At 37.8% G+C, this 12,218-nt stretch overlaps 1 protein-coding gene across 1 annotated transcript in view; it reads right to left on the bottom strand.

Annotated features, from left to right (window-relative positions):
- Positions 1–11,963, bottom strand: part of COCH (cochlin) — a 123,677-nt gene extending 111,714 nt beyond the window's left edge. Inside the window, exons 1-3 of the mRNA XM_073610026.1 lie at positions 11,828–11,963; positions 9,448–9,501; positions 5,719–5,763 (exon numbers count right to left, since the gene is read on the bottom strand). Coding sequence (XP_073466127.1) covers positions 5,719–5,763; positions 9,448–9,481 — 79 coding nt within the window. The 5' untranslated portion in view covers positions 9,482–9,501; positions 11,828–11,963. The remainder of the gene's footprint in view (positions 1–5,718; positions 5,764–9,447; positions 9,502–11,827) is intronic.
- Positions 11,964–12,218: the final 255 nt, after the last annotated feature.

Here is a 12,218-nt window from a genome sequence, read left to right as displayed (position 1 = left end):
CAGGATTTTTATACTTGTGCTACTAATAGTAGTGCAATATCCTCTTTGCTTAACCTGGTGTGTCAGAGGGGCTGAGGTTGTTCACCAAGTCGAGCAAAGAACAGTAAACTTAATCTACCAAAGGGCTCCTGTGGGAGTAGCAATACAATTAAATATACTTCTTAGGTGCAAGTATCTGAATTTGACTTTTGTGCCAGCCTTTTGTAATCACTGTATGGCGAATCCCAAATGGAGAGGGAGAAACATCACAATAAGCCAGTAAATTGCACTGCAGCACTAATGTGTTTAAAACAAACATGCTGATAGAAAGAGATTGTGGAGTTACTGACAGATGAGTGAACTCTGTTGCTTCTCCTTTTGCTGTCCAGTCACAGGCGGGGGGGGGGGGGGGGGGGGGGGGGGAGGACAATAGCTGTAAGTGTTACTAAAAGCTGTTCTTGCATTTAAATTGCAAGGTCTCCATATTTAATAGGGCAACCTCCCCCTAGCTAACATACTGCTCTAAAAAAAAACCCTGTAGGGGAAAATGCTAGCTATTATCCTTACCTTAGCCCCTCTTCTGAACACAGCACCCAGGCAAGTATGATGTCACCATCCTTCTGGTGAGATCCTTGGGAATGCTGAGTTGCCCAAATCTTGCAGAAACACTGTCCTGCACTATATTGTAGCATAATCTCCGAAGATTTGGGCTGCTTGGCCTTTCCCTTGATTTCACCAAAATGATGGTGATGTCAAACCCTGCATTTTGTAAGCTAGGCTAAGCTAGACTAAACTAGGCCATCTACATTGGCGAGTATTGGAATTTTTTCCCACCACAGTTTTTTCCCAATTTAGTGAAGGGATTTTAGCAAGGGGAAGTGGCCATTACTAAAAAAAAATGGACCTTGTTTGGAGAACAGCAGGGAAAAAAGCATCACGGTCAAGTGCAGCAAGACATCGACTTTATTAAGACATCGGTGTATACAGCACAAATAGTCAATGCGCTTCTTGAAGTCATGAGTAAGACCGTTATGGTGGAACTGCGTTGACTGTTTGTGCTGTATATATTGGTGTCTTAATAAAGCTGATTTCCTGCTGCAGTTGACCATGATGCTGGCAACTTTCCTTTACTCAGTTCTTCAGCGGACTTCAATCCATGCGTGAGCCATTCAGCTGTGGATGTTTACTTAAGGAGGTAGAAGCGCTGTTTTTTGTTTCCAGCTGGAGAAAAAAACTCTCCTGACCTGTCAGAAAGGGCTATAATGTGTGGATAAGCTGTGTATATCTCTGGATTGGATGAACAGTAATACAAATGCTTTGACAGATAAAAGCTCCCATATGTGTATTCCATCCGTGTATTTAGTGGTTTGCTTGGAATTCAGCATTAACTTTGTAACAGAAGAATTACATAAGAAAAGGAAATATTTTTCTGTGCTAGACTCAGGTCTATGTAATCCTTCTATAAATCTAGACCTGGTTGGATCAAACATTGGTGTAATGTGTGGTTTCAGATGACAGGTGTCCTTTAAAGTAAGTAGTTCAGAAGAGTTTTCATGTATGCTGGAAAAAAAATGCTTTTTATCTTTATTACACAGTTGAATCATTGTGACTGTAAAAAATACATCTGCTTTTAAAAAATCTTCATGGAAACCTCATATTCTGCAAAGTTACATTTTCTGTTGCCTAACAGTCCAGAGCCACTGAAGCTTTTTGACATCTGCAGGCTATGAAACACATATAACTATGCTTAAAAATGCCAAGATGTACTGTATTCATTCACGACTGAGGATGTCTGTTACAGCTTTTGCTTTTCACGCAACAAGCTGCCAATATTAATCTCTATTAATATGTTTCCAGAAGCTGGCATTGTCAATATTGTTGATATTAGCCAGACACAGATAGATACTTGGAATTAATCATTAAACTTTGAGGTGAATTGCAGCTAGACTTGCTTGACTAATAGCCTTTGTTTTTGATCTAATTTTTGTTTAACTTTTATCTATCTAGCAGTCTTTCACACAGGACTATGTGGAACGTGTATTTGTTGTTTGAAATGTTTCATATGCCCCATACACACGGTCGGACTTTGTTCGGACATTCCAACAACAAAATCCTAGGATTTTTTCCGACGGATGTTGGCTCAAACTTGTCCAGCATACACACGGTCACACAAAGTTGTCGGAAAATCCGATCATTCTGAACGCGGTGACGTAAAACACGTACGTCGGGACTATAAACGGGGCAGTGGCCAATAGCTTTCATCTCTTTATTTATTCTGAGCATGCGTGGCACTTTGTCCGTCGGATTTGTGTACACACGATTGGAATTTCTGACAACGGATTTTGTTGTCGGAAAATTTTATATCCTGCTCTCAAACTTTGTGTGTCGGAAAATCCGATGGAAAATGTCCGATGGAGCCCACACACGGTCGGAATTTCTGACAACAAGGTCCTATCACACATTTTCCGTCGGAAAATCCGACCGTGTGTACGGGGCATTAGAGTGTGCCGATATATCCACCATCAGTTCAATATTGGATTCTATCTATGGTGTCCATTTATGAAGCAGTGGAAAATATCCACTTTCTCCGGCATTCACAGAGGAAATCGTTCTCCTCTGAGTGCCAGTTTATGAAGCGGTGTAGATCGCTTCTCCTTTTGAAAAGTGAAGCGATCTACAAACGCTTTGAACAGTGGAGATTGCCCCCTGATACTGTAATTGTGTGAGACATAGGGAGATTACAGTACCAGAAATTCACTGAAACAATCTGGTGTCCATTTATTAAGCAGCGATAAATTACCACTGCTGAGTACACGGACATTCTCAGAGGAGACCACCCACCTTGTATTACTAATATACCATATTTATCGACGTATAACACGCGACGGCGTATAACACGCACCCCAAGTTTAGGAGGGAATTTTAGGAAAAAAATGTTTTAAGGAAAAAAACTTAGATTTAAATGCCCATCAATGCAGCCTTATCAGTGTCCATCTGCAGCCTTGCACAGCGTCCATCTGCATGCTTGTCCAGTGTCATTTGCAGCCTTGGTGTTATTTGCAGCCTTATCAGTGTCCATTTGCAGCCTTGCAGCTTTGTCAGTGCCCATCTGCAGCTTTGTCAGTGTCCATTTGCAGTCTTGCCCATACCGCAGTTAAACTGCAGTGACTTGTCAGTGTCACTACAGTTTGAAAATGGAGCCACCTGCGCTGAGATACACAGAGCCGTGACTTGCCGTGGCTCTCAGCCACTTTCGGCTCCACTCGTAGTCCCACCCGGGATGGGCGTGACTGTGAGCGGAGCCGAGCGCCACCCACATACAGATAGCCAAGGCTCACAGTCACGCCCAGTCCCTGTGTCCATCATAGGGCTGGACTGGGCGTGACTGTGAGCGGAGCTAGCCGAACCTAGCCGAGTACACTCGGCTATCTATGTATATTGGTGGCCGGCGATCGCTCCACTCACAGTCAGCGGGGGATCGCAGGGGATCAGCGTATAACACGCACCCGTGATTTTCCCCTGATTTTAAGGGGAAAAAAGTACGTGTTATATGCCGATAAATACGGTAAGCAGTCAGCCTACACAATATATATATGGTCTGGGGCTGCATGAGTACTGCCAGCACTGGGGAGCTACAGTTTATTGAGGGAATTATGAATGCTATGAATGTCAACATGTACTGTGACATACTGAAGCAGAGCATGATCGCCTCCTTTCAGAGACTGGGCCGCAGGCAGTATACCAAAATGATAACGACCCCAAACACTCCTCCAAAATGATCACTCCCTTGCTAAAGAACCTGAGGGTAAAGGTGATGGACTGGCTAAGCATGTCTCCAGACCTAAACCCTATTGAGCATCTGTGGGGCATCCTCAAACAGAAGGTGGAGGAGCGCAAGGTCTCTAACATCCACCAGCTCTGTGATGCTGTCACGGAGGAGTGGAAGAGGACTCCAGTGACAACCTGTGAAGCTCTGGTGAACTCCATGCCCAAGAGAGTTAAGGCAGTGCCGGAAAACAATGGTGGCCACACAAAATATTGACACTTTGGGCCCTATTTGGACATTTTCACTTAGGGGTGTACACACTTTTGTTGCCAGTGGTTTAGAGATTAATGGCTGTGTGTTGAGTTATTTTGAGGGGGCAGCAAATTTACACTGTTATACAAGATGTACACTCACTACTTTATATTGTAGCAAAGTGTCATTTTTTCAGTGTTGTCACATAAAAAGGTATGATTAAATATTTACAAAAATGTGAGGGTTGTACACACATTTGTGAGATACTGTATATAGAGTGCACTCTAGGCAGTATAGCATACTGGTTGCAGAAATGTTATTACAGCACTGATTATATACATACACACATTATATGTGTGTGTATATATATATATATATATATATATATATATATATATATATATATACATAAACATGGCAGGGGGATATGTTTACTGTCTTGGGGGGTCTTATTGAGGAAGAAGGAAGTCAATAATCTTCCTCCTTCCCCCGGGATTCTCGCTTCACTCCCCAATTCACCCCCTCTGAGATGGTGAATCTGGGAGAATAAATTCTGACACAGATCACCAGTGAAGTGCTGAGATCGCAGCTTCATCAACTGGCCGTTTCTGTGTTAGTCATTGACAGGTTCTCGAGGTGCTGAGATGATCGGCGGAGAACATGTTCTACCCCCATCATCTCTGTTTCTTAAACCGTTAATGAACTGTGATCAGTGGCAATCCTCTGGATCGCTGCTGTTCACAGTTTCATAAACGGACACCTAAATGATTTAGTCTTTCACATTACAAAATCCTGAGAGAGAGAGCAATGCAAACAGAAAAATGCTGCATGTGGAATTTTTATTGAATGAGAACAAATGCACATAGAAATGATACATTGAGCTAAATTTTATCTGTTCTGCATTGAAAAAACATGTTTTGGTCTTTACTAGGTACACCTTGAGTTTGATCTCCAGTAATTTATAATATTCTCCTGGTGAACAGTGCTATATGATAAAATCCTCCTGCTTCATTATCATCAACAAATAAGTGCACGTATATCGCTAAGTGTCATATGTACAAAAAAAGTCCATATGTAAATGCAACCAATATATCACACAAAATGAAAAATTAATAAGCAAAAACACAATCTACTATGCACATATTGCAATGTGCATAATCGGATAATAGTGTAAACCAATTAATATGTCCATCAATAAACACAACCAAATAAAAGTGTCCATCAAAGATTCAACCAATGTTGAAATAAATGTGCATAATATAGTGCTAATGTGCAGTCCAATTACTGATAACCCGTGGTAACAATATTTGTGATCAATCTTGTTGCTAAATCCAATTTCTATTCCACCTCAATGTGCCAATGACTAAGTGAACTAACCAGACACATGTGACTTTAAAAAAAGGTCAGTAAATGCTTTCCTCTCCAAGCATATTTTGGATACGTATCCACACTTCTCCGCCGCTCCTCCCTCCCTTAGATCCCTTTAGATTTGTATATGTTACACTTGATATACATGCACTTATTTGTTGAATATCCAGGATTAGGTAGGATGATTTTAATCTGACAGTGCTGTATACCAGAAGGATACACATATATTAATTTGTATACTGCACAGAAGCTCAGTTAGGATTTTGGCAAAGGTTGAGATCTCCACATTATTATATAATAGGCTATTAAAATAACATTTTGGAAAACAAGGGTAATATACTTGACTCACTCACATTCTCCAGCCCCAGGATCTCCTGATGCTGATTGCACAACAATTCCTGGTAAAAGGAGAAAGTTTTGCTTAATTAAACATTACACACTCGATAATAAAAAATGTATCTTTCATATGTATGTTTTATGTTACAATAGCAGCATCATTTTCCAGTGTTTTATATGTATCCATTATTTCATTTATTACTTGTTTTCCCGGTACTAATCCAAATTATGACAACCATCAAACTATGAAGAGAGAAATGGATTACAAATATGAGTGTCCAGATGACCAGTGAGAGCATTCAAAAGCAGATATTACTTCTGTTCTTTAGGACCCCTACATTGGACAACCTCTGATCTGTGAAGCTTACCACATATTCATGTTTTCCTCATAAGATAACCAGACCTTTATAAATAATTTTACACCCCCTCCGTTTACAAGCTCATACCAACGTGTAAAGTGACGCAAATAGTATCAATATGCCTATGCCTTGTAACTTATGACCATGTACCGTTACCTATATTCCTGTTTTCTTGATTGAATTGTTATATTGTGGTCTCTGTGGACCTCCTTCCCAATATAAATAATTTTTTTTTTTTTAAAGAAAGAATTTTACAACCCCTATCTTATGAGCTTAAACCAATACAATATTCTTGAGAACATTTTCTTCTGAATCTCTTTTGATTGGATCATTTTGTGCTTCAACAGAATTTTGTTGTGAAGAGCAAATGACTACAGTTGAATTATTATTTGTGACAGAGGAGCTTAAACCCAACCTAAAACTGGACTGGAGCATCTAATTCATTAACTAGAGTACCTAAATCCCAACACCCCCCAGGTTCAATACCTTTTTTTAAACCATGATATTATTGTAATTTATTATGTGTGTTGTTTTTTTAAATAAGACTGCATTTATTAATTATTCTGACTTTTTTAAGAAATGCAGAAACTTTCTAAGGTATTTCATTTTTCCTGCAACTGTATAAACCTTATGTCAGTTTTCTATTGCTGTAATTGTTAGTAACTGAATTTCAATTGTCCCCTTTGTTTTATATGAAAAAAAAAATAATTGCCAATTTTTAAAATATTAATATACACTTCCTCTGGTTACATAACCGTATCTACTAAAACCTCTTTTTTTTGGCTACCAGAGCCATTAAGCACAGGAAACATCCTCTTTATTATATACATCTTCTATAGTGTGTAGCTATTGTATATTTTTCCATTTATGGGGCATCTTTTTTTTCCACAAGAAGCCACATAATTGTTAAGTATCCCAATAAAGCAAAACGCCTTCTTGCGGGCTAATGCCAAAAGGAAACATTCTTCATTTCCAGATGTTTGCTGAATGGCGGTCAGTCACAGATGTATTAGTAAATACAGTTTTTTCTCAAGATTATCATTTGCTATTCATCTACACAGCAGTGTGATCTTTATCTTCTAAAAAGTGCTATTCTTAAGGGGAACATAGACAGTGTTTACTTATGTAAATCAATTTGTCTTGAAAGATCTTATTATTCAAGTCCTTGGTGTGAGAAAGGAAATGTATTATGAAGCTTGGTTTGGCATCCTCAGTGCAGAATGTATTGCTTTTGAGCAGACTCATCTGACCTAGACTTTTTGGTTATTTACTGTTTTGGCAACAACATCCAGAGCTGTACACATTGACAGAAGTAAAAAGATTATCACCATTTAAGCACATTGGCCTTGAATTCAAATTAATACAGGGCAAATAGGTCTCATCAGCAATTACAATATTCATGGGAAGGTCATATTACACTTTATAGGAACTTGAGGAAGAGTTTTTCTTTGTATACTGGGCAGAAATATAGACCATACTCTTCCTTTAACTGAATGTTTTAGATTCCCTCCCATGGGCATTGATGTGGATGTTGCTCCTTGTGTTCACTGTACTGTAACATTCACATTATTCAATAATTCTTTCTCACAAATTCTAAATCTGGAACCTTCTTAAGAGCACCACCTTCTTACTTGTTATACACCACTGTTCTTAAATGTCTTCATCAGGCTTCTCTATCCATAGTGATAATGTTGAGTCTTGTTTTTATCAAGACATTTGTGATGATGGCCAATATTTTGTTTTTAAAAGTTTAAAAGAATCTATTTAACCATACTTATCCTCATCAGTCTTTCACCTGAACATGAAGCGATTCTGTTTAGTTGCCTATTGGTGAAAGGTCTGCCATTCTAAATGTGGTAGTAAAGATCAGTTGCAGTTTGGGAGAAGAGAAGACAACATTCTTCAAAGATTTGCTTCAATTTTCTTCATGTGACCACCCAGAGAAGCATTCATGTCCTTTCTTGTTCTATTTTTTTCCCCAGGTTTAGTGTGACAATAAACATACTTCCCTAAGCATGTTGGTCTTTGTAAGGACTGTAAAGGTAGCCATGTTTTGCGTATCTCAGGTCATAATAACCGCCTTTCTCTTCTGCGCTGTCAAATTTCCCCCTGGTTTCTTCTTCCTAACTGACTTATAATAAATAAATTAACATATGGATGTACTTTCCTGTATTATTTTCAGGCACTAATAGCCAAGCTTTACCACTTGCACACCCCTCCAGATTGATCATACTCTCTGTACAGTGGACAGCAATTTTTGCAAGTTGCTGGCCCAGTTCAAGAGGATCCAAGCACCACACATTTAGCTGTTCATTTGAGATTTTTATTTTCAGCTTTTCAATTCAGTCACTTCCACAAGCAGTATTAGTATATCATAATTCAGTTAACCGGCATTTTGGTATTTTTTGTTCAATAATGTTTAGAGCCAGTGTTTTCAATACATTTTTTTATGTTAAAGCATATCTCCAGCAAAAACAGTTTTATTTAGTTTTGGTGAGAGTAGGGAATGGTGGCGAAAAGTTAGACCGTCTGAAAATGTTTTTATTCTACTGTGGGCCCTCCTGTTCAATAGACAATCACTCCCCAGAGGGGTCACAGGTACTAAAAAAAAAAAAAAAAAAAAAACCCAGAAATGTGAACGCTTCCCCACTCCATCCAAGACCAAAATACATTTTTGTTCAATGCAAGCTTTAAAATCACATAGTTCATGTAGCCCAAGGTCCGTTGTTGAGGTCTGCCCCACTCCCCTTGCTGAAATACTAGGCTAAAAAAAAGTATTATAATCACCTTTTTCTTTTAGTTTCCATGTTGAATGGGTTGATGTCATCATCCTCTAACACACAGGTGTCAAACTGGCGGCCCTCCAACTGTTTCGGAACTATAAGACCCATGAGGCATTGCAAGTCTGACAGTTACAAGCAAGACTCCCACAGGCAGAGGCATGATGGGGCTTGTAGTTCCGCAACAGCTGGAGGTCCAATAGCTTGACATCCCTGCGTGTAACGTGATCCTGGGGAATGCTGAGTACTTTAAATATCAGAAGACACTTGGGAGAGCTTTCTCAGAGAGATTTGTAGTTCTTTACATTCCCCAAATTTCGTCAAAGGGTGGATGACCTCACTCTTGTTAAGGTGCTGCTGCATAAACTGGGGGAAAATGTGCGTACTAGCTGACTTTTTTCCCCTAACAGGTAATTTTTAGGCATTTGATCAGTGGTTCAGCAAGGTGGAGGGGGCAAACTTAAACAGTCAACTTTGCATTTTAGATGACTTTTATAACATACATTGCAAGTGATTAGTAGCAAAAATAATATGGCCAGGAGAAGAACAGAATCTCTTAACTTTACCTGTACTAAATATATATATTATATATCTGAAATTAACTTACCTAAAATCACAAATATAGTGTGGAGTGAAAGCATTGTATAACAGTAGATAAAACCTGCAGGGACACAGGATTATACAATCTAAGTTAATACTTTTGTACGAAGTAAAGTTAAATGTAATAGAATAATGAAAAGAAATGTAAGAGAGTGACAATTCACAAATACATGTATATGTACAAAATTATTTGACATAAATCCAGGGGATCTCCAATCCAGTTAGTACAACTATAATGTGTTTTATTTGTTTAAATAGAACCTTATTGGCAGTATAAATAAGATCAACTACAGAAATATTTTCTCTGGGGATTTCACCTATATTTAGAGTGTTTCTACATGCATTCAATAAATAGACACACGCTACATATGATACATTTAGAATACAGATAAATATTAGAAAAATCCACCCTGCATAAACTTATGAAAATGCAGTAAAAAATGTTATATAGTTTTTCTGCACATATTAAAGGCCACTCAGATAATTGTATTAAAATTGTCATAGTACTATGCAGTTGTTATTATTCAGCATCTTTTTATATAACAGATTAGGAGCTTTAGGTAATGTCAAAAATACAGTTCACTTTATACCTACAAATAATGCTAAATGCAGAATCAACATGTTTCTTATCTCTACAGCTTAAAACAGTATCTATCTATCTATCTATCTATCTATCTATCTATCTATCTATCTATCTATCTATCTATCTATCTATCTATCTATCTATCTATCGTTTTCCATGAAAAGCTGTTCATATTTCAATATATTCTGTGCAGAATTTGACATACAGACTTTTTAATAGCTTTCCTTTAATACAGCATATAGTATAAGGCAGTGTTTCTCAACTCCAGTCCTCAAGGCGCCCCAACAGGTCATGTTTTCAGGATTTCCCTCAGATGAAAGGGCTGTAGTAATTACTAAGGCAGTGAAACTGATCAAATCACCTGTGAAAAATAATGGAAAACCTGAAAACATGACCTGTTGGGGCGCCTTGAGGACTGGAGTTGAGAAACACTGGTATAAGGAGATAATCTGATTCATGCAGCTACTTTTTTAAAAAAAAAAGTTTCAGCCATGAATAGCAGCAAAAAGTAAAATCCAAACATTACATCACTGCAGTTCAGAGCTAAAAATTTAACTCAGAAATGAATTCCATTTATAAATATCATTTGCTATATGACTTTTCTAATTGGATTGATTTGTAAACTTTTTCAAAATGATTTCTATCCAGTCACTCACCTAATATAATCTTATTTGTACCCACTAATACTACACCAATACTGGGATCTGCTAATATCATGAACCCAGCAAAATTTATTTTAGATAAAACTAATACTGGACATACATTGTTTCCTATTAACAACACCTTAAATATTATGTTACATATACTCATTTACACCAGATACTCATTACCTTAGTTTTGCTTAGGATAACACACCTAGCTTTATCATAACTATTCTACAGCTATATCCTATATGTATATCTTATTTCATAGCTACTGTTATCCTATACTCTAGATATGCCACACAAATATATCTAGTATATGCAAAGAGGTGGTCAGCATCTCAGGTAGCCAAAGATAGTCTATACATGCAGCTAGGTAAGTCCCCACACAATACTATATGTAAAAAGGCAGTCAGCACCTGAGGTAGTCAGAAATAATCCATGTACGCAACTGGGCAAGTCCCAACACAATACTATATAGCTACAAAAATAAGCTGCATCACAATGCATTCTATCTAATATTGACACATGACTAACGTTATCATCCTTATAGTCACTTTTCCTGCACTTCAAATATTGAATGTACCCTCTAAAACTATGTACTCTATATATAAATCTACATGCCAGGTATTAGTGTATAAAACCACTAATATCACAAATTACATTTTGTAGTCTTACAAGATACACTTATATGAATTGTAAATTCTAGCAAGGATATAATATGTTCAATCACCAGCATTTGTTATCACGTGTTTGCTATTCTGGTTCATTCCTTCTAAAACTTCTTGTTAGACACATTCATATACCTAGCAACTATACAACTACAGTAAACCTAGCAATATTGGGGATGAATATATTGGAAACATATGACCTGAGCTCATATTGTAAACCTTTGCACATAAACTCATAGTGGAAACACATGCACCTGAGCTCCTGGATATTACAAATTTAACATATTGTTAAGCAGAACGCAATACATAAATATAGGACAGGATAATAATGCCACACATTACTACAACAAATTCAACAATATACAGATTTTCATTCCCTGAATTAGACAGATTTAACTATAATGTTCACAGACACAAAGTGTGTTCTGTCCTCTCTGTTACCTTTATTTAACTGAGCTCTGCACCAAAGTAAGCTTTATGCAAGGCACTCACCTGTGTTGCTCACTGCAGCTGATGTCTGTTTAGGGTCTGTATAGATATACACTGTCTGCTATGCTCTGATCTGTCTCTTCTATAATGTGTAGTATGTGTTCTGTAAATGTGCTACTTATAAGAACATCAGGACCACAGTGAGGAGGGCTGGGAAGGAGGAGGCATTATAATGGGGCGGAGGTGAGGAAGGTGCAGAGCATCCCCCTAAAATCATTTATAAATCTTCATCCCAAAGTGTGATCTGGTCTGAAATCTGGCCACTATAAGTTAGAAATCCTTAATGTACAATTCAAGTAGAGTGGGTTGTATATATCTACATAACCAGACAGAAGTAGCAATGCCTGGATATTAGTGCAATATTTTTAAGAAGCAAAATAAAAGCATGATTAAG

This window comes from Aquarana catesbeiana, linkage group LG13 (genome assembly GCF_042186555.1).
Source record: "Aquarana catesbeiana isolate 2022-GZ linkage group LG13, ASM4218655v1, whole genome shotgun sequence".
Lineage (NCBI taxonomy): Eukaryota > Metazoa > Chordata > Amphibia > Anura > Ranidae > Aquarana > Aquarana catesbeiana.
This window is presented reverse-complemented; position numbering and strand designations above follow the sequence as displayed.